General features: G+C 39.8%; 1 protein-coding gene across 2 annotated transcripts in view; it reads left to right on the top strand.

Annotated features, from left to right (window-relative positions):
* The first annotated feature begins 1,766 nt into the window (after positions 1-1,766).
* The window catches only part of ARAP2 (ArfGAP with RhoGAP domain, ankyrin repeat and PH domain 2), a 179,286-nt gene continuing 157,231 nt past the window's right edge, over positions 1,767-23,821 (top strand). For both annotated transcript variants that reach the window (XM_057309690.1, XM_044387654.3), the window contains exons 1-2: positions 1,767-1,854; positions 14,652-15,715. In XM_057309690.1, coding sequence (XP_057165673.1) covers positions 14,811-15,715 — 905 coding nt within the window. In that variant the 5' untranslated portion in view covers positions 1,767-1,854; positions 14,652-14,810. The remainder of the gene's footprint in view (positions 1,855-14,651; positions 15,716-23,821) is intronic.

Here is a 23,821-nt window from a genome sequence, read left to right as displayed (position 1 = left end):
GGCAATGCTTGAGGTTCAGAAAATGTCAAGAAAATTTTCTGGGTGGAAACAGGGCTTTCTATGAAGTATTCAGTTCAAAGACCTGGAGATTTGGTGTCTCTTGTTACAGCTGTTTCACAGTCTTCCAGGCAGGAGGGTGCTTTTTGGTGGGAAGTATTTTGGTGAAGATGACGCCTACCACTGGGCTCCTGGGAAGGCTTCTACATGCTGGACCTCACCAATTATCTAATTTTTATAATAAGCTCACTTTCCCTAATTGCTTTACTTCTATCAACAGGTACCGTGGAAAGATAAGGATATTTCATCTTTCAAGGGAGAGAATTTCAGGTACGGTCTGTGAAGAGAAGTTTATTAAAGAAAAAAATAAAGGATTTGGCCTTTGAACTCACTGGCAAAAAAAGTGGTATTAGGTATTGGGGACGCACAAGGCATACTGGGTGGTATTTTGTTTGTTTGTTTGTTTTGTTTGTTTTTCCCGGAGGATCCCCTTTTCTTTTGCTGCCTCCGTATTATCACTTCCAAGAGCAGAATGTCAAGGTCCAACCAATGGGCAATGTCTTTTCAGGATCTAACAATCTCAGGTACCAGAAGGACTGGGGCATGGTCATCCCTCCCCTCCAGGTGAAAAAGACAAGTGAGGGGAATTTAGAAAATCAGGGAGGAGACTGTATTCCTCGGGGTTAAGAGTTCTGCTCTAAATCGAAAATCACCTCCATTCCTTCAAGTTGTGTGGGCTTGGCCAAGTTGCTCTGCCCCTCCGACCCTTCAAGTGGAAAATGGAACTATTAATCCCTTCCTTACAGACACCGTTGGAAGGAGAACCCTATTAGTCTCAGCCTAATCTGCACAGGGCTTGGTAGACAGATTCCCGGACCCACTGAATGCAGCTTTACCAAGAAGCAGCCTGGGAAAACCAGCGCCCTAGATGAGTCCTCCGTTTGGGAAACGCTGAGGTAACAAGGAAAGTACTTAGAGGAATACTAACAATACGTGGTGGTGAGGTTCCGCCCATTTGACAAGCGACCCCTCTATCAGTGCGCACGAGAAACCGACCGGAGGGCAGGGGCCGGGGAGGGTCACCCGCATCTCCCTCCTGGGAGGGTAATGCCCTCGCAGATCTTCGCTCCCAGAAGCGCCCTCGCAGGTATCCCAGCGCCGCCGGCCGGGGAGCCTCGGAGCCGAGGTGCGCCAGGTGGCGAGGGTGCCAGGCGCGGCTAAGTCGAGGCGGACTGAGTCAGCCGCCCAGCTATGCTGCGGAACCAGGGCGGCCGGCTCTGCCGCCCCCGCCGCTGAGCCCGCGCTGCCCCCGCGCCGGGCGCCGGCTGCCCGCCCCCGCAGGTGGAGAGGAAGCGGCCGAGGCGCGGCGCGAGAGCACCTGGGCAGGCGCCGGCGGCGGGCGCGGCGCTTCCGGAGCTGCGCGCGGGCTCGCGTTCCCCGCGCTCCCCGCCTCCAGGTGCGGCGGCCGCGGCGCGCCAGCCCGTGTGACAGCGCCGCCCGCGCGGCCGCCGCCCGGCAGCAGACCCGGTGCGGGCAGCCGGCGGGGACCGGGGAGGAGGAGGCCCCGCGCCTGGGACGGACGGGTGAGGACCGAGGGAACCGGGCAGGGAGAGACGCCGGCGCCTCCCCGCCCGCCTCGCCTTCCCAGCTCGGCTGTCGGCGCTCCAGGCGAGTACCGGGGGCCACGGGTGAGCTGGGCGGCGAGGGCGGGGCAGGGCGCGGGGGACCATCTCAGGCTGGGCCGGGGCTTTTCGGCACTTTCCGGGTAAATTTCCAGAGCGCAAGGAGCTTGGCTCTGGTTTCTGCCCCTTGGATTTCTCTCCCGCGTGTGGGCGTCTAAAAGGAAACCAGAAGCGGGTAAGTGATATAAAAACTCCTTACTAATGTGATTTGACCCGGGAGGGTAAGAATCCGTGCAGACAACTAGGCACCTCCTCCAGCACCCCGCACCCCCAAATAAAAAGAAGCTGCCCTTTAGCGAGTTTCAGGCACCACGTTATTTACTCAGTAGAGATAATGAGTTTGCTCGGATCTCTGTGCTCCCCCGCACCCTGCTTGTTATACACTTTAAGAGGACAGGCTTGTTAATTAACTTTAATCACAGTCATTTGGCCTCCACCTGCCTGAACCCAACACCGTACACGGGGACCTGTCGGCAGTGAGTTTACCAGATCTTTCTCATTTTGTTTTGGAGACAAGTCTCTTGGGGGAATGGGTGTCCATCTCATTTAGTGAAGTAAGTTCGCCCAGGCTTGTTTTCTTAAACACTTTCCTCACCTCCTTTCGGCGATCTGAGTTATTTTGATTTGTGGGGAGGCTTCGTGAAGTTATATTGTGAACTGTATCCTTTGATAATTAGAGGAAAAAATAGAATCATGACATTTTAGGCTTTTGCAAGTTTGTGTAGTGTTAGGAACATTTTTTTTTTTTTTCTTTGAAAGGTTGTCCTTGACGTAACTGCTCGGTGGAATATATCCTTCTGGTCAAAAAAAAAAAAAAAAAAAAAAAAAAAAGCCATATTGAAAAAGAAATTATTTTTAAAAGTACATTTAATCGGATGTCATTGTGATTACCAATAATAGTATTGTACTTACAGGCTCAGTATTGATTTCCCCCGCACTTAAGCACTCTACACCCGCATGAGCTTATGGAACTTTGCCCATAAGTAATTGGAAGATGAAGTTATGGCTGTTTTAAAAAGGGAGCTAACTTTTTTAAGGGGGAAAAACAACCCTCTAAACTTTCAGTTATGACTTTCGTGCACTTAGAAGAGAAATATTGAGGGAAAATTCTCATGACATGATACTGTTTAACAGTGTTTAAAAAGAAAAGAGTAAAATGGGTCATGGAACTAAGCTGGAGCCTGGAGTGGAAACGTTTCCCTGGTTCCTTTTTAAACATATATTTAACAGATACACATTTAAAGTTGGTCTTAACCCCAAGAGTGTTTTATATAGATTTAGTTTGTTAGTACTCACAGATTTATTTAAATTAAAATGTGTCTAGTGGGTAAGTCAGTTGACGTGTTAAAACTTGTGGGTGTGTGTTTGTATTTTTTCTATCCTCTCTAAACCTGTCAGATTTTATATGGGTTGTCCATGAAAGGAAAGTTGATTGTGCGTGTGTGTGTGTGTGTGTGTGTATATATATATATATATTTTTTTTTTTTTGCTTATGGTATATTTAAAGATAAACTCTTAATCATCTAATATCACTACAAGTTTCTAGCAGTGAAAGATTCGTACATAATCAATTAATACTTTTCAGTTCACCTGCTCTTAGTTACTGTGGTTAAGTGTGGGACTCAGATTACAGTGAATTGCGATTTTTTTAAAAAAGATTTTTAAAATTTATTTGAGAGAGAGAGAGCACCCATGAGTGTGGGGTGGGGGTGGGGGAGGAGGGGCAGAGGGAGACAAAGTCTGATAAGGGGCTGGATCCCAGAGGCCTGAGATCACAGCCTGAGCAGAAGGCAGATACTCCACAGACTGAGCCACCCGGGTGCCCTTGAATTGCAATTTTCTTGGAAACTTTTTCATTAGTACTGTGGAACTGTGAAGTTTTAAAAACCCCAGGATTCTGAGTTCTAGACTTCATGATATCCATGAAGTGTTTTGTTTTGTTTTTAATTTCTATCCCACCTTTCTGCAACTTTGAGAAAGTTTGGTGAAAGATGTTCTGAAATTGCCAAGTATTATGGTCTTTGCTTTCATAGCCTTCTTTTAACAAGAATTGTTTTTTTTCTCATTTATTTATAGACTCATTTATTGGATCCAATCTTGGCACTTACTAAATTGAGGGATTTTTGGAATTCTCTGTAAAATATTAATTATGTAGAGAACTTTTTATTAATGTTGGAAATATTTCTTAGCTTTGACCAAATGTGAACTGATGAGAGATTAGAAGCTATGAGATGTGTTTTTAATCTTTACTGTGAAGTCCAGGACCCCGGTAGTTTGTCGTTTTTTTTTTTTTTTTTTTTTTTTTTTTTTTAAACAGTATTGGCCAGATTAAACTATAATAATGGTTAAACCATTTTTCTCACTTATTTCCTAAGTTGAAGTAATAGTCAATGGTATTCTTTATAAGATCTTTTCTAATATAAGTGTAAGCATATTTGTTTACCCATGCTATGGAGGAAAAAAAGGAATCCCGATCTGGGTTGGGTAGTCATTATGAGCAGCTTCAAGGGTAAAAAGTACTAGTGAAGAGCTGGGAAGAATTATTTTCCTGTCTTATACCATATGTGTACAAAGGTAGATGGGTGGCTAAGAGCATATACCCAGGGAAGGACTAATATGGTGGTGAACATGCCCTCATGTTTCTTACAAAAATGGGAGGCACAAAGGGACTCTCTACAGTTTATCTTACAGAAGCTTTGAAAAAGGAAAGAATGGTTAATCAATTTGAAGTTGGAGAGATGATCAGGAAAGAGCAGAAGTGTACTGGGCATGCTGATTATCAGGTGACTTAGGCTTGTGGAGGTGGTGATGGTAACAGTCATTGCCCAGTGTCTTTCACAGGATTTTGATGAAGTGTGCAATCTTCAGTCTGCTATTCAAGGCTCTTCAAAGTCAATTCCACCTTCCTTTTCTGGCCTCACCTTTCATTACTTCTTGAACCGTCAGTCTATTCCAGCTGTTCTCATCTCCTTGTTGTTATTACTGGAAGACATCTCCCTTCGGGCCCCCTTTATGGCATTTCTTTGTCAGATAGTGTTGTCTGCACCTACGTTTCTTCCTACTCATCTCGAGATTCCCTTGCCTAGCTCCTTCATGGATCGCTCTATCCTCAAAGCTCTGAATGGCTGCATATTTCATTTAACTTCATGGAATTAATTTGAAATTTTAGAGTTCCCTGGCACTCATGAAAGATGATGGTTCTACTTCTCTATGTAATTAACAATAAAGCAATATTTAAAATGTAAACCATTTGAAAGTCAAAGTTACAAAATTAGATTTATTTTTTTATTTTATTTTTTTTACTATTTAAGCACTTTTTGGGGGTATATCAGAGTGTTCCAGTTTCGGTGTTCCTTCTTTACTGGCACTTAACTGAGGGGTAAAGAAATGATTGTTTGCATGTGTGCTATTTTCCTTTGCTTATAGATCTTTCTAATTTCCTTCAGATTTTTCAACTCTTTGAGAGAAGACATTGCATCTTCACTTTCTTTGTGGCACTTGACACGGTTCTCAGATGAGGTAATAGGTGCTGTAATCTTGAACTGCAAATATTTCCCACTATTATTACTCTTGGAGAGAGTAGTGTTCTTCAAATATTTATTGAATGAATAAATGTAAGTAAATGAGTCAGTAAGTTGGGAAACATTTGCTGAGATACCCTCTTTTCTTAAGAAAAAGAGACTTTGACAATAATGGAACCAATAGGAGTAAGCTCCCAAATTCAGCTGGAAAAGAGGTCAGGGTGCTATTTATAAATGCAGAGAGAGGAAACGTTCACAGTAGGCTATTTTGAAACATCTGGTTGTTAGTCTAAAAATGTGACTCAAATTCAGAAAAATGGTGGGGTATACATTTATACTAAAATTTTATAATTAAAATATAATGTATAATAAAGTGCACATAGCATAAGTGTAAATCTTAAAATCTTCCTGTTGAACTGCAATATCATGCTAGTTTTGACATGAGTAAATTAAAGCTATGTTCAGTGTAGCATGAAATGGAACAGAATCCAGAAGAATGTGTGCTCCTGTTCTTATCAAGAGATCTCAGTGGTCCAGTTCTCCTTCTTTCAGCTGGCACTGGGCAGAAGCAGCTGCCCCCGAGGGGCCCACAGGTGGGAGTCCTCCACAATGATGGAGGCTTTGGCTTAATTCCTTTTTAATGTCTCCACTTTTGTTCTTGTAGAAGCTTGGCAAGATGAAACCTTTTTGGTTGCTCAAGAATTATGGCTCTCCTTCAAAGATCTGTGAATTAGAACTGAAACCAAGTTTCAAACATTAGCCAGTTAATTTTAAGTCTAGATGGACGGCTTGAAAGAGAAAGATTTACTGAAGCTAAGGAGATGATCAAGCACTTAACTATTGAGATTATTATCTAAAACACCTAAACCCAGGTACTACTTAACCTAGTAACTTCTTGTAATAAGTCAGTGAATTATCACTCTTAGCCTTCACTGGATGTGGAAATGGATATTAAGTTCTAGATTTTGAAAGAGTTGTATTTTTCAAATTGCACAGTAAATAATCAAAATATAACTTGCAACCGTCCTTTCTCCTTATCGAAGCTGCAGAATGCTTTTGCCTAGGCTCTGGCTATTTTCAGCTCGAACCTTTCTATCCAGCAGACACTAATTAAATGCTGATTGCTTGCCAGGGACTGTTATAAGATCTTTATGCATATTTACTCATTTCATCCTCAAAACAGGCACTATTGTCATTACTGCTTACAGATGACAGTGGTGAGGCACAGAAAAATAAAGGAATTTTTCCAAGGTCATGCAGCTAGCACAGGGCAGAGCTGGGATCACTGGTAATAATCCCTGTGCTCTGTGTCCCAAGTCTGGTCTTCAGGGAAAGTCTTCATTCTTACTAATCTAACCACATCTATATATTACTAAATTAATAAAACTATGTTTACTGCTGTGTTAGGTGCGTTGTAGGCTTATTAGAAGAATAATTTACAGTGCAATTTAAAGCCATGTAAGTTTACTAGGCAGGCAGAAGAATACCGGTGAAACCAAGTGCAGTAATACAGTATATGACCAAGTGCAACATTGTTACAGTGAGTGAATAATAATAGCCAACATTGATTATACACTTACAGTTTATGACAGGTACTGTTCCATATACCTTACATATTTTATTTGTTGTACCCGAACAAATCCTATCAGTCTGAGGAATATTATCCTCATTTTGGAGATGAGGAAACTGGGCTTCAGGGAAGTTAAATAGCTTAGTGAGATACACAGTTAACAAATGGGGAAGGCTGGTTTGGAATGCACAGCGCTCTGGAGTCTGTGCTCCTGCCTCGGTGGAAGCTGGGATGGAATTGGTAGGGAAAACTCATGGATGTGGGGGTCCCTCGTTCTCAGATTTGAATTGGCCTCTAAAGAAAAGGAAAAAAGTCCTAAGTATGGACAGGAAGTTCAGTTTGAATAAAAGCTGATAAGCTGGCCCAAACCTTCTAGTCTATCTCCCTAGCTCCTTGTTATGGTACACAAACAAAACACGTCACGTGACCTAAAATTTGCCATCTTCCCTCTTTCTGAGGGTCTAGTTGGGTAGTAAGTAATTTACATTGTTGTGAACTACATCTCTGGAACTTTTTCGTCTTGTAGAACTGAAACTCCACACCCATGAAACAACTGCCTCCCTCTGCCAGCCCATTCTACTTTCTATGAATTGTTCTGTAGATACCTCAGAGAAGTGGAGTCCTGTCTCCTTTCACTTAGCGTAATGTCCCCAAGGGTTGTCCGTGCGGTAGAATACTGCAGGACTTCCTTTTTAAGGCCGCACAGTGTTCAGTTGTCCGTGTACACCACATCTTGCTTTCTTATCGGTCAGTGAACATTGGGGTTGCTTACACTTTTGCATCCCATTTAAAGTTAAACTTTTAAGACCCTGGTCTAGTACCTTCTGGAACAAGAGTTCGGTACTTTCTAGTCTAGTCAAGCTGCGTTTCTTTTTGTTTTTACCGTCACTATTGACTGTTCTCGTGGGCAGTGACTACTTTGGTTATATTTGATTATTCGATTTTGACTTCATAGTGTGGTAGTGTATAGTGCCACAGTAGCTATCTTTCTGCAATGATAGATGCAAAATATGTTTTAATCAGCTAAATTTTAAGTTACCATTGCTTTATACAGTAATTTCAAAGATATTTTCCCGTAATTTTTGTCATTTTGTCTCACAGCTCACCCTAAGTACAGGTAAATGAATGTAGGCTTCCATTTGTAACCACTTTCATGGACACATATACCCACAAACTGAAAAAGTATGTAAAACCTGAGCTTACAAGACACGGTATATTGAAACAGGATTTCCCCAGTGGCTGTGAGTGCTTATGCATGACTAGAGAGTCAAAGGAGAGGAAAAACATGAAGTGCTTGGTACTACTCTGTTGTTAAATCAGTTATGTGACTATTAGGGGGCATCATGGTTCACAGCATAGGTGGTGGAGTCTGACCCTTAGAATTCTGGAATCTATCCACTGTTTATCTGCTTTGGGCATGGAACTTTCCTCCCAAGGCAGCTCTGAGGATTAAATGAGATCCTACATAGATGGTTTGCAAACATCTGCAAATATTGGCTATTATTAGTAGTGTATAAGTCTGGGGGAGAATGAAAGAGGATGGTGGTGTTTTCGTGGGTGGGGGAGGAGTGGTGGTCAAGGTAGAGAACATGGCAGTGAAGGTCAGGGCCTGTGGGTGACCACAGTTAAGACAGATGGCCAGGTTGGGGGAACTGGACTTCCTGTAAAGGGTTTAGTGGGGTAGTGTTGCCACAAGCAAAGTATGTGAATGGGTGGTAGAAGAGAGGGGTGCTAAACGACCGCTTTTATTGTATTTTTGGCAGTTAAGCACTCAGGCTAGAAAACTAAGTTAGGATTTTTGACTTTTGACCCTTTGCAATCTATTCTATACTATGGGATGGAGTAATGTGACAACAAGCATATTTTCTCTAAACCACTTCCTCTTTTACCTGGTTGTGGGGGGAACAAATATCATCTTTATGAGTACTTGAAGTTAACATCTTGGTATTAAACATGAGTTTGCTTGATGTGCAAATACCATGATATGTATTTCTTGTATATATTGTGTACTGAAGCAAAGGTGAAATTCTGAGAAGACCTGTGGCCTGAACTATCTAGTTCAGTATGTTATCCATATGGAACTCCTCCAGGTTTAAGGGATTAGCTGTTTCTCCACAGTAAGTTGATTCTCAGCCTGAAGTCAGGGACACTTCCCTTATGGATAGTGCCAGTCATCCTCTGGGGGTAACATTAATTGTAGAGATTTAGAGGAACAAAATTTGTATGTGAGATTTCTACCTTGGGAATCATTGCAGGGTGTCATAAATCAGTTTTCCTATCTACTGGTGCCATTCAATCATTATGACCAGCGGAAGCTTTTTTTTTTTTTTCCACACATTTCTGGGTTTCCCCCTGGGAGATAGTTCCACTCCATTGGGAACCACTGTTCTGGAATACAGTAAACTCTCATTGTTCTTCAAATCAGTAAGACTTGTATTGATAACCTTGAAAGTTTCATTATTCATGTGGCAGCCAAATTTCTTTTTTATTTGGTACATATTTTGTAAGGTTCCTTTTGGTTTTGTGATCCTGTGATAGTTAAACCTATTTTGACACATTTGGAGTTTCTAAATATTCTAAGGTTATGTTTCAGATTTTAAAAAGGTGTGCTTTAAAAAATGGGTTAAAGTTATGACTGAATTCAATTGTACAGTGCTACTTTTTTCCCTTCCATAAGATAGGAGCATTAGGCAAATGGGATTCCGGAAGTTGTCAGCACTGAATACGTCAATGACTTCATGGCTTCAAGAAGTGACTCATGCTTTTCAGTTGTTTCTTTCCTAGCTCAACTAGGGGGGATGTGACCAAGATCCACTGGTAGTGGGTGGAGGGATAGGTGGTGGGGAGTGGTTCTCTGTGGTGGTTTCCCTTACTTGAGGCATTGGGAAAGGGTGAGCTGTCCCAACCCATGAGGTTTTTAAAAGCCCCCCAGGTGGGTTGCAGTGCTTCCAGCTGATCTCCTGTTGACCCCTAACTCCTAATTTGAAGATGTTTTTTAGTGATTAGATGGATTGGAGAAATCTGTATGTGAATCCTCTCTCTGCTCCTGGTAAGTTTGGTGACCCAGACAAAGAAGCTTTAACACTGTGTGTGTTTTACACTTTCCGTTTTAAATCATCTGAAAGCTGGGAAGAAGTCATTCAGCAAACGTTTACTGAGTACTTGCTGTATACCTGACAGTGTTCAAACATAAAGGCTAGAGCAGTGAAGAGTACACAAGATTTCTGCCCTCTTGGAACGTCCACAGATACTAGGTCATAACAACGCCATAAGATAGAGTAAGAATAAGGAGTAGTGAGGCACGAGGCTGCTGACATGCATGGGGGGAGTAGGGAAGGCCTCTCCGAAGTGGCCGCATTTGAGCTGAGACCTGCTAAAGTAATGGAGTGAGCCATGGGTATTATGTTGGGAAAGCAGATTTGAAGGAGAGGTAAGGGTGAGAAGTGAGCTCGTGAGGTGGGAATAAAACTGAGGCCAACTTGGTGGCAATTGAGTGGTGGAGTGGATAGCCAGGAAGTATGAAGTTGGAAAGCCTCAAGGAGTCATGACGTGGTGTGGCTTTTGTTATAAAATGAATCCTTCTGGCTGCTCTAGTGAGACTATACTATGTGTATGTGGGGGGTGGGGGCAGGACAGAATCAGGGATATGAGTCAGGAAACTACTGTAATGGTCTGAGATGGGCAAGGTGGTGGCCTGGACGAGGCTGCGAGCAGAAGTGGTGAGAAGTAGTTGGTTCAGGATGGAGTTTCAAGGTTGAGCTCAATAAGATAATGGGTTATTAAGTGATATACAAGCCAGACATGAAGCAGGAATCCTAAATGTTACTTCCCTTTTACTTCCTCTTGAAAATTGGTCGGGATAGGATGAGCAAATGTATAGCCACATCTGTAATGCCAACTATTTGTACATTCTCTAACATGTACTGCGTATACATCATGCACTGTTTATAAACAAATAATTTGGCATTTATTGGGCAGCTTATATGGGCTAGTCATCATCTTGGCAGAGATATTAGTTTATTATGGGATAATAAAAAACAATTATAATGGCAAACACTTAACATTTTTGTGTGCAGTTGGTGTTCTAAATGCTTCACAACAGCCATATGAAATAGGTATTATTATTACTCCTATTTTCCTGATGTGGGGAAACTAAGGCCCAGAAAGGTTAAATACTTGTTCGGGCTCATAAAACTAGAATGTGGAGGAACTGGGATTTGATGCAGGGTGTCCAGCTCCAAAATCTTGGTTTTGTCCTACACTATCCCACTTCTGTAGGTTACTATGGAATGAATGGAATATGAGTAAATGCTCTTAAGACGTAAAGGCTGTAGGAATATAGAGAAGAGTGTTTTTTGTTCAGTAGAGACCTTGTAAAGGAAGTGGTATTTGAGTTAGACCTCAAAGAATGGGAAAGATTTCAGCTGTGGAGAAATAATGATGATAGTGATGGAAAAAAATAAATATAATGATGGAAGTCTATGTCTACTAAGCACTTAACATGTACTAAGCACTGTTTTAACACTTAATCTTCATCAGTAGGGTGGTGCCTTTGAGTGTTTCCATTTTATGGGTAAGGAAACAGACACACAGACATATGCCTGTGTTTACACTGCTAGGAAGTGGAGGAGGTGGGGTTTGAGTCTGACACCAGACTGATGGGCAGTGGGGTAGGAGGGGCGTTCTATCCTAGGGGAGGAGAGTGATGATTTAGGCTCAGGTGGGATGGTATAAAGTGTATTTGGTGAATGTGGGGAATTAAAAACTGTATAATTTTGTTGCATATCCCCAGTCACCTTCGGGATGTGTTATAAGTCCAAATTCCTGGGCCTGTTATCAGCCGCTGTTGCTGTACAGAAGATCCACAGACCAGTATCTTGGAGAGCCACTGAGCCAGAGCACAGCATGCAGTGTGCCCAGGTAGAGGCCAGAATATAGAGGGCTTTGGTATCATTTTAAGCCTGTGATAGAATGGGCACGTCCATCTCTTTGCATCTGACGTGCAGAAGCTTTGCAGAGGGAACTGGGTCTGTGAACACCCTGGAGTGGTCAGACAGTTAAAAAGTCTGGTGACTGGATGGAGCTGACAAAGTGCAGAGAGGATGGTAGGGCCTGTGGGAGGGAGCCTCTTCCAAATCTTGAAAGGGAATCAAGTTCATGTTCAGCACGTGGAATGATAGCAGAGAGGCGGTTTTGGGTATTTGGCGTATCCATCCTTGCTTCCGCCACCCAGGAAGTGTGTATGTGTACTCCGAGGAAAGGAAAGGGCGTCATGTATAAACCATACAATCACACACACCACGAAACTAATAGAATGGGCCTCTCACCCACTTCTGTCCCCACTGTCCTCTCTTGTCTCTTAAACATGTCCCAAGCACTTTGCCAAGTTCTAGGATTCCAGGTATATGTATATATGAAGAAAGGAGGGACCCATTGTATTTTAAGAGGTTGAAAGGAAGCCTTCACAGAGGAGGAAATACTGGCCTGCCTATTCAAAATTTAAATTGTGCATAGGATTTTCCAAAATGTTCAGATTTGCAGGCAGATGGAGCATATGCCAGAGGTATGGGGCTATTAAACAAGTTGTTGCCTCTGGCATGATAATTAACAATAATGAGCTAAAGTGAGCGGCGATGCTGGTAGACTGTTTGGCACGGTTGAAACTGAGACTGGAGCTAGTACACAGGAACACCTGCCTTGCAGTAAATAAGGGGAGGTATGCTATCTGGGACATAAGTGCTGTTTACATCACTAGTAGCGGCTATTATTGTTATTATTGGACTGAGATGGACTGTGGTAGGACACGGTCACAAGCTTAGACTTTATCCTGTTGAGGATGTGGAGGGACGTGCTAAATATGGATTTTCAGTGGCTCACTGATACATGGAGACGGGGCTGAAGGATTTGTTTAGAGACTGTTATAATCCCAGGGAAGAGAGCTAACGAGCATCAGAACCATGGCAGGGGCAGGGAAGACCGAGGAGTGTATTAGTCAGTGTGAGCTGCTGAAACAAAATACCACACACTGTTTGACTTCGGAAAAAAAAAAAAAATCTCCCCCCCTCCCCCCACAGTTCAGGAGATGGGGAAGTCCAAGATCAGGGTGTTAGCCAATTTGGCAGTAGATATTTCCATTTGTGATATGCCAAAAAAAAAAAGTATTTATAAAATAGTTGTGTAGAGCAAGAGGGGTATATCTGAGCATTAGTTTTGTATACAGTGTTGAGGTTTAGCTTTCTACTTTTTTTGTCCTGACCGTTTGTCATTTTGAGTGTGACAGAGGGATACCTTCCTGTCCAAGTCATTTCCTGCCCTGCATCTTTTGTTCGTATTTTTATTTCTCTGCTTCTGCAGTGCTGAGTACTGTATGTGCTTTCCCTTTTTTCACATACCTGGTTGTCAGTGTTTGCTGATAGCTTTAAATAGTCGATGCAATATTTTTTGGGTGACTGGCAGAGAAGACATGCAGTGTCTGAGTTGTGCCTTTTGGAGAGTTATTTGTGATTTCCAGAGACATTGCATGAACACTTGTTCAGATCAGTTGACCTAGGTGGGGCGTGTCTCCTTGTGTTATTTCAGCGTATGTTGTGCATGTTCTGTACTTTTCTCTTTTTACTGAAGCAGAATATTCAGAAACATGAACATATCCTATATTTTCACAAGCTGAACACAGTCATATATGCACCTAGATGGATAGAGTTTTTAAAAAATTTAATGATGTTGTTTAGGGGAAAACTGAACCTACGTGAATCTGCTGCTTATAAAAGAAAATGTGACCTTTGAACTTTTCCCTTTTCCTTTCATACTTATTTCCTGTTATCGAATGAATTTAAGAATTAACTATTCAACTAGTCTTATTTTGTATATCAATATTGCACATAAAATGCTATTGCGCTTTTTTTTTTTTTTTTAAGATTTTGAGAGAGAGACAGTGCAGAAGCATGGTGAGGGGGGAGCAGCAGCAGGAGAGGGAGAAGCAGACTTCCCGCTGAGCAGGGAGCCGGAGGCAGGACTCCATCCCAGGACCCTGAGATCCAGACCTGAGTCTAAGGCAGATGCTTAACCGACTGAGCCACCCAGGCACCCCAAATGCTACTGCATTTTTGAAATTAAAACTCTTGACCTGAGAAATATGTTTAACTGTGCTTTTTCAGAGAGTCTTGGAAGAACGTGTATGAAAGGGGAAAGTTGTTCACAGCTAGTTACTGTTAAGAGAAATTATCTAAAATTTGGAAATCAAAAGAATGTATAGCTTGTTCTTTCAATGCCCTGAGTGGGGGTGTTGTTTCACAGGGCCACCCTGTGGGTATTTAATTCTCATCTTGGGCTCTACTTTCTACTTACTGTTTACTTAGAGCCCTGAACAGGGAAGTTATCTGTTAGCTTATAGACTTTTGTCTGGTAGAGAGATAACCTCAAAGGTTATGGTTTTATTGCCCTGTAGGACATTAACCAGTTTTTTAAGTCTAACCTACCTTAGTCTCACACTTAGAAAACAATCTTTTCTGCTGGCCTGTCTCAACCTGTTCCATAAATGCTCCTGGAACTAACCTTACCATCTTACTGGTTCCCTCATTAATGGTTGAATAAATTATTTGACACATGCTCATTTTATATTTGTGGGAAAGTTTTTTTTTTTAACCTGTTCTGAAAATCATTATTGGAGACTACCATGGCATTTCTGTCCTGGAGTTTCACACTCTACCTAGGAATCGACTTCCTGGGGCATGCACAGTGATGCCAAAGATTCTAAATTCTGAGTGAGCCGAAGTAATTATCCTCATTTCTGTTGTGTTTCTTCAGAGAACGTTTATAAGGTGAAACTAGGTTTTACTAACTAAAATGTCCTAATAAATTAATATTCTTTTTTTTTTTTTGCAGGCTTAAGCACATGAAATATTCACTGTGAAGAAAATAACATCTTGAGACATTTTTCTGTTGCAAGTGATAGAGGAAAAGCCCATACAGAAGTGCAATCTCTTGTGTGTGTACGTCATTGTACTGCTTTTGATCTATCAGCTTAGTAATGAAGCCACCATTATGTCCTCAGTCAGTGAAGTAAATGTTGATATCAGAGATTTCCTGATGAGCATTAATTTGGAGCAGTACCTCCTCCGCTTCCGCGAGTTTGGTTTGAACACTGTGAAAGACTGTGTGGCGGTAAATGATGGTGTGCTGCACAAAATCGGAATATCTCCTACAGGACACCGGAGGAGAATACTGAAGCAGTTACAGATAATCTTGTCAAAAATGCAAGATGTCCCAATATATGCAAATATCCATAAAACAAAGAAGGACGAGGACACTTCAGAGGACCGCCACACTCCATCTTCTGGTCAGAATACCTCCGCAGAACGTTCCGATACGGGTGGTGTGCAGGCACCTAGCCCAACGCAGTGGGAGACTGTTACCAAAAATCTTGATCAAAATGACGTTAGTGTAGAAAATAGCCAGTCTTTTAAATCAGATGATAAGCTGTCTCTTCTTAAACACAACTTTCCCGCGCCAGAAGAACCACACCTGGATTTGAGTTCTTTCCAACATAGTTTATTTGGTAATGAAAATATTAAAACAGAATCTTTGATCTCAGAGAAAACTGCGGATTGCACATTTGAGGAACAACCAACAGAAAGATCTGATGTGATTTCAGAAAATGCGAGCAAGCTTCCTGACGTAGATCCCGAATGCCTTTCTTCCCTTGGCTGTTCCGTATTAGAGGCAAATTCTGGAAATGCAACTAATGGTTTAACAGAAAGATCACCACCATCCCCGTTCTTTCAATTTCAGGGAGAGATGGTTGTAAATGATTTGTATGTTCCGTCATCTCCAGTCCTGGCACCTATGAGAAGCCGTAGCAAGTTGGTTTCAAGACCATCTCGGTCTTTTCTGCTAAGACATCGGCCTGTACCAGAGATTCCAGGGTCAACAAAAGGAATTTCGGGGAGGTAAGAATTTTTATGATGAGCTGTAAGTATTCAATTTGGGGGAATTTAGTTACTTTTAATACATATTTTTAGTGTTTGTGAATTTGACCTATATTAATTTACCTGCTCAACCAACCTTTATTTTCTTCTTTTAAAACTAGAAAATGCCATTTCTTTTATATATTATTTCCTAGAGTCTATTTCCAAATTATAACTGCCTGGGACTCTTCAGTTTTCTCCCCCCCTGTAATTGGGGGAAATTCCCTTCAATTTTACTTGGCCGTTCTTTCCCATACCTTCCTTCACACCTGGTATTAAATTCTTCCAGGAGTGCAGTTCTCATACTGAAATTGCTCATTCTGTCTCCCCACTGAATTCTTTGTTCTTTGGCGGGGGCCACCTTTTTAATGTGTGTATCTCTCCTGCACGACACAATGCATTGGCGTGAATTAATCAGGACACATCTTAGGAGTGCTTGCTTGGTGCTGGTCACTGCACTAGGTGCAAAGGAGATAGGGAGCAAGAAAGGCACTTGAGGCCTAGTGTAGGAAACAGATATAAAAATGTGGTCACGGTACAGTGTGAAACCAGGTTCACTCACACCGGAATTCTAAGGAGGGCCCCTCCCTCCCCAGCACGCTAGGTTGGTAGTCCTTTGAGGTAACTGCCAGGTCTAAGAGCTGACTTAACAGCACAGAGAGCTTTCATTCCCTTTGTCAAAGTTACACCTAAAATAGTTGTGGTTTTCTCCAGGGTTGTGGGGGGGATGTTTTTTCACTAAAAGCTAACACTTGTCTCTCTGCTGGGAGTCATGAGGTTGACTGTTAACTGCTGTGGCAGTAAATGCAGTTACGGATTTCCTGCACAGGCTCGAGCCTGGCATTTCTGCAAGAGCCTCCTTCCCTGTGTGCGTCCACACTGTCCCTACTGCTGGTACTTTTGCCCGTGGGCATCTGTGGTAATTACTGCGCAAGATCCCGGTTGTGTTTGCAGGAGAAAATGTGGTACTTTAGTATTTGCGAAAGAAAATGTGGCAATTGACAGGACTGTTAATTTAACAACCTCTCATTAAAACATAAACTCTTCGAAGGTGGAGAGCCTAGCTTATTTGTCTTTGTCTTGGCATCTCTAGTGCCAATAGCAAGGTCTAGTCTTTCCTTGGAAATCAGTAGTAAGAGTGTCGTTTATTAAACACCGTAGGTTTTCGTTTGCTTTATAATCTCCCATGCGTTATCCAGATCTCACAGTGGCCCTGTGATTCAGGTATTATTCATCCTTTTTTTTTTTTTTTTTAATTATGCGGTAACTGAGACTCGGTTCATTTTTCCAGGATCATATGAGTAGTAAACGGGGGTTTCATTCCAGTAGATCAGACTTCAAAACCCACTCACTTTCTTAACTGCTCATTTTGTAAATAATCTTAAAAATGTTGGTTGCATAGATGAGAATTAAAGCGTTAGTTACACATGTAGAAGATGACCAGTTTTGAACATAACATAATAAAAAATTATTTAAAAAAAAAGATGACCCATTTTGTATGACACTTTAGTTTTTTGCTAATTTTAAACAAAAGGAAGTAACTGAGAAGGGTTTGCTATGAGTACACACATTAAAAGTGTATCTTTGCCAGAACAGAATCCTTTTGGGAGTTGTAAGGGTAAATTCAGATAAGAAACATTTGGCTTAAGTTTTAAACAAGATGTGCTATTTTTCATACCTTTTTGAGAATGTATTGATGTTTATTCAGTTGTAAGTGTAAGCTGTGTATCATATGAAAGGCTTGTCATTCATATTATTTGTATGAGTCTTTGAGAATGAGAATTGAAATAATGTTAAAATTATTTGTAAATAACTTAGTACTAGTTGCTTCATGTTCATAGCCCTGACAGGTTACCCCTTGTAACCTTTTTCTCTGATTATAGTAGTAAATGGTATGTATGTATCTATGGTGCTCATATCATAAAATAAGAAAGTAAACTAAATTATTTTCAGAGTTCATTGTGTTTTTCCTTGTGGTCCTGGCCTGAATTGCAAATAGTAATTTTGCAAGATTTTAAAAATGTTATAATATGACTTTAAAACTGTGGATTATATAACCTGGGATTGTCTGTAATCAGAGAACATTTAAATGATATTTTAGTACATTTTTTGACATACCAAATAAAAATATTTTTTTGTCGCCAATGCTTTTAACATAATTCCTTTACTAGTTAAACATTGCATGTATCTGTTAAAAGGTAGAGATGTTTGATGTGTTATCCTGGTGTGAGGCCCTTTGTTTCTCTCTCCCTGGACGTGAATTCTCTCCCCCCCCCCCCCCCCCCCGCCTCTTCCCTGCTTACTTTTTGACTCCTGGTCAAATGGATTATCTTTGTCCTTACCTTGAGTTTTTCTGAATTCCTGCCTGCTCCTGGTCTTGGGAAGGCTGGGTGGGGCTGGGGTATGGACAGTGAACCTTAAGATCTCTTTTTAGTCTTGAAGAGCCAGCTCTTCCCTATCATCTCCCATGGAGGCCTCCAAGCAGAAAGGAAGTTCCACCATCTTGCCCTTTCCCTGGGAGCCATAGGTATGACCTATGGTCCTTCCTGGAGGATCCTCGTCAGTCCTCAAGCAGGAAAGAGCAAGTATCTTTCAGCCACTGAAGAAGTACCTTTCTTATCCTCCTTCCCAGTTTCAAGATTTTCACACATCTTTCATGCAACTATTTTATCCTTGGCATAAGTCATAAAGCCCTCCCTTAGGTATTGTGCCTCTGAATGTTTTGAAGGAAGGGAAAGTCAGCAGAGGTGGGGGGGGAGGAGGATGATGTGCAGGGCTGCACTGTGATTAGAGGACATCCACTACAATTTAAGACTGAGGTACTGTATTAACTGAGGGCCTCTAAAAGTTTGAAATCTAAACCTGAAGTCTCCAGGCGTCTTTGAACTTTTTATTAAAAATAGCAATCTTAGATATTTTTCTCTAGATATACATATACATGATATGGACATTAGAAATGGGTAACACTATATTAGACGTTAGTGTTGAAATATATATGAGCAGAAAATGTACAAAAAGTAATAAGCAATTGTTGGGTGCATCGAATAGGAAAAATACAGAAACTCATCCTATCTTTCTCATGTTCAAGAAAAACTGCACATTTCATGTTATAGCGGAAAAATGCTTAGCAATCCAAAATTCCTTATTTTATTTTAAAATGCCTTCTTATAAATTCTTTGAAAAAATAGGCTGATTATTTTGATATTTGCAAAGTTTTGACTTCATCTAAATAACAAATCAAAATTTAATTCATAGGTTGGTTTATTCTTAGAGGAGGATATGTCTGCTCCATACTTTTTGTAAGTAAAAACACATTAGGTTTATACTTTATTTTTCATAATTAAAAAACACTTCGGAAAAAAATGTAGAAAATTTTTAAGTTTTTGCTTAAATTCCAGTTAACAGATGGTGAATTATTAGTTTCAGGTGTAGCATACAGTGATTCAGCACTTAAATGACACCTGTGCTCATCACAGCAGGTGCCCTTCTTAATCCCCATCACCTGTTCAACCCATCCCTCCACCCACCTCCCCTCTGGTTACCATCAGTTTGTTCTCTGTAATTAAGAGTCTTTTTCTTGGTTTCCTCTCTTTCTTTATTCCCCTCGCTCCTTAGTTTTGTTTCTTAAATTCCACATATGAATGAAATCATATGATTGTCTTCCTCTAACTGACTAGTTTAGCATAATACTCTCTAGTTCCATCATAGTGTCCTTGGAGATGGCAAGATTCGTTCTTTTTTATAGTTCAGTAATATTCCATTGTGTGTGGAACAAACACACCACTTCTTCTTTATCCATTTATCGGTCACAGGACACTTGGGCTCTTTCCATAATTTGGCTATTGTTGATAATGCTATAAATATCAGGGTGCGCGTATCCCTTCCAATCAGTAGTTTTGTATCTTTTGGGTAAATACCTAGTAGTGCAGTTACTGGGTCATAGAATAGTTCTATTTTTAACTTTCTGAGGAAACTCTATACTGTTTTCCAGAGTGGCTGCACCAGCTTGCATTCCCACCAATAGTGCAAGAGGTTCCCCTTTCTCCGCATCCTTGCCAACACTTATCTGTTCTTGTGTTGCCGATTTTAGCCATTCTGACAGATGTGAGGTGTTATCTCATTGTAGTTTTGATTTGTATTTCCCTGATGAGTGATGTTGAGCATTTTTTCATGTGTCTGTTGGCCATCTGTATGTCTTCTTTGGAAAAATGTTAATTCATCACTTTTGCCCACGAAGAAATATATTTTGAGCTGCAACTTTTGCTAGTTGGTTAAAAAAAAAGTTTGAGAATAATGATGTAGATTTTTCTGTTGCAGTTCTTCTGTAATTATCATTGTTCTTATCCTCAGGACATTTTTGGAACTTGTTGGATTGAGACTTAATTATCTGTGCATTGTAAATTTCACATTCTCGGTCTGTGCTGTAGTTATTACACGCATGTTTTCTGTAATCAGATTTGTGTGTTTTAGTTAGATATAATGTAACCTCAAGGCAGTTTTAAACTGATGCCTAATAATTGTGGTTTTCTTGTGAATTCAGTTCTGTAATGACCTGTAGTTAGTCTGTTGTAGTTAGTCTGTTATAAATTGCATTTTTAAAAAACATTCCGTGAAATGGTGGTCCATTTATGGTATGTAATTATTTTTTGGTGTGGCTGCCTTCTCTGAGTAACAGGTAAGTATAGATTCTAAATGGAGATCTAATTAACCCCTATAGCACTGCTTTTCTTGGTAATTTTAGTGATTAAAGCATATATGAAAAAATAACATCTGTAGGCATGCTGAAGATCCACTTTAATAATGAGAGGTTTTGTGGTTTTTTTTTGCAACTTGGTGTTTAATATTATTTTTGAGATTTGTCCACATTGATGCACATATTTTATGCAATAACTGCTAGATAGTATTTTATTAAAAAAAAAAAACCACCGTTTATTCCCTTATTAGGTTGTTGACATGTTTTCTCTATCACAAATGAAAAATGTGAATACTTTTAAGGACTTTAAGAAACAAATGTGCACATAAAGTTTACCGGGAGGACCATTTTTTTTCCTCTAATAAAAATAATAATTGGTTCATTCTTGCTGAGTGTTTATATTGTGAAGGGCACCCTTCAAATGCTTTGAAAGCATTTTCTCATGAATTCTCATAATATTCCTAGGAAGCAGGCCCTGTTTTTATTCCCCTTCAATAAATGAGGAAACCAGGCTCAGAACTGTTAGGTAACTTGACCAAAGTCACAAAAGCATAATTAACACCACTAATAGATACACTTGAAATTATTCTAATTCCTTCTTAAATTTGTTCTCAGTATATGTAAAATATGTTAACTTTTCATTAATTTTATAAAATATTTTATTTATATATTAAGTAAATATATAATTTTCTTTGTTGGTTTTAATATTCTATTTAAGACACATTTGTGTGCTCAAAGGTTGCAAAGATTTTCTTGTATTTCCAGAAGTTTTAGAGCATTAGCATTGACCTGTAGGTCTAAACTCCATTTCAAGTGGATTTTTGTTTATGGTAAGAAGTAATGGTTGGTATTTACTCCTTTTTTCTACTGAGATAACCAGTTGTTCTTGCAACACTTGTTGAAAAGACTATCCTTTCCCCCATTGAATTGCCTTGACATCTTGTTCAAAAACTGGTAGACCACAGATGTGTGGGAATTATGTGGTATTTTTATTCTGTTCCATTAATTTATATGCTTATCCTTTCACCAGTAACACACTGGTTTGATTGCTATAGGTTTAGACTAATATTGAGACTGTATACATCTTCCAATTTGTTCTTTTAAATATTTAGTTTGACATTCCATGTTATTTATATGTGCATGTAAATTTTAGAGTTCCCTTGTCAATTTCTATATAAGAGCTCACTGGAATTTTGTTTGAGATTATGTTGACTGTGTAGATCGATATTTGGAGAATTGATAACAATATTGAGTCTTCCATTAATGTGGTATATCTATTTATTTTGGTCTTTAATTTTTCAATATTATATGGTTTTCATTGTGCAGATCATGTTTTGATATTTTTACCCCTTAGTATTTCGTGTTATGGGTGTTATTATAAAAGTTGTATTTCAAACTACTTTTCTAGTTGCTCAATGCTATTATTTAGAAATATTGTTGAATTTGTTAACATTTTCCCCGTATTGTTGGACCTTGCCAGACTTACTTGTTAATTTGGGAATCTTTTGGTAGGTTCCCTAGGATTTTCTACTTAGTAGATACCTTCTGCTTATAAGAGATCTTCCTTTCCAATGTTCATGACTTCTCTTTCTTTCACTTACATTGCACTGGCGGGACCTCTGAAATAATGTGAATGTAAGTGGTGAGAGCAGACCTCTTTTTCATTCTCTTAATCTTAGGAAAAATCATTCAGCCTTTAACATGAATTGTGGTGTAGGTTTTCCATAAATGCCCTTTATTAGGTTGAGGAAGTTTTCTTCTATTCCTAGTTTACCGAGAGTCTTTGTCGTAAATGGATGTTGAATTTTGTCAATTGGTTTTTCTGGACCTACTGTTATGAGAATGTGATTTTTCTCTTTTATTTTCTTAATTTGGTGAATTACATTGATTTTTTTCCATGTTAAACCAACTTTGCTCTCCTGGGCTAAATCTCATCTGGTTATAATATATTATTTGTATAGGTTGTTAGATCATTTGTATAGGTTGTTAATGAGTTTTGCATCTGAGTTCATGAGGGATATTTCTCTAACAGTTATCTGTAGTTTTGTTTTTGACTGACTTTGTATCTGTAGTACTGACCTTATAGAATGAAGTGGGAAATGGTCTCTCCTTCCCTATTTTCTGAAAATGTTCACATAGAATTGGCATTATTTCTTCCTGAAATGTTTGGTGGAATTCACCAGTGAAATGTCTCGGCCTAGAGTTTTTTGTGGGCAGGTGACTAGTTACTGGTGACTAGTTAAATTCAGTTTCTCTAATACACACTGGGATATTAAGTTTTTTGTATTCTTTATTATATGTGATAATTTATATCTCAGAGAGTTTTTCCATTTCATGTAAGTTGATGAATTTGTTGCCATAAAGTTTTTTTCTTAATAATCTGTAAGTATCCCTTTAATGTTTGTCGCATTTGTAATGATGTCCTCTTTCATTCTTGATACTGGTAGTTTCTGTCTTGCTTTTATTTTCCTTCCCTGAGGTTTATCAGTTTTGTCTATCTTTTTGAAAAACCAGCTTTGGGGGTGGCTCAGTTGGTTAAGTGTCTGCCTTTGGCTCAGGTCATGATCCCAGGGTCCAGGGATTGAGTCCTGCATAAGGCTCACTGCTCAGCAGAGAGCCTGCTTCTCCCTCTCCCTCTGCCTGCCACTCCCTCCGCTTGTGCTCTCTGTCAAATAAATAAATAAAAATCTTAAAAAAACCCCACAAAAAACAGCTTTAGTTACAATGATTTTAAAATTTTGTCTATATTTTATTTCACTGGTTTCTATTCTTTTTTTATATCCTTGCTTGTAGTTATTTGTCTAGATATATATTTAAGAGACATTAAGGGACACTCTCCTGATCCTTGCATTTAGATGGAAAAATAGAACTCTTTTGCATAGTCGTGGGTATTCATTGCAGCTGTTTCCACAGTGTTTTCTTTCCTCTGTCATTATTATTATGTTGTATTCTAATTAATTTACCTGAATTCTTTCTCTCCCAAGGCAGCAATTTTTTTGAGAAAAGGTCTTGTGTATTTTCATACTATACTCATAGAGCCAACAAAATTTTGACTCAATATTGTAAAGCTAATGACAGAAAAACTACATGAATACTGAAATCTAGTTAGAAAATTAGTTTCTCACAAGGGTATGGCTAGCAATTTTGAAATTCCAGTGTGCATACTAGCATTGGGCAACTCCATTTACTTTGTGAATTATAAATGTGAGAGGTAAATGCTTGTAAAATCCAGTGAGGTCTCTTTAAGGCTACTTAGGAAAAACATTTATGGAATTTAGCCATTCTGTTTAATTAAAATGAAATTATTTTTGAATAGTAGTTTTTTCTACCCAGAAGAATGTATGTCTCTATAATTAATCCTTTACTGAAGATAGTAACTTAACCTATTTTTGCTT

The sequence above is a fragment of the Ursus arctos genome, unplaced genomic scaffold (assembly GCF_023065955.2).
Source record: "Ursus arctos isolate Adak ecotype North America unplaced genomic scaffold, UrsArc2.0 scaffold_9, whole genome shotgun sequence".
Taxonomy (NCBI): domain Eukaryota; kingdom Metazoa; phylum Chordata; class Mammalia; order Carnivora; family Ursidae; genus Ursus; species Ursus arctos.
This window is presented reverse-complemented; position numbering and strand designations above follow the sequence as displayed.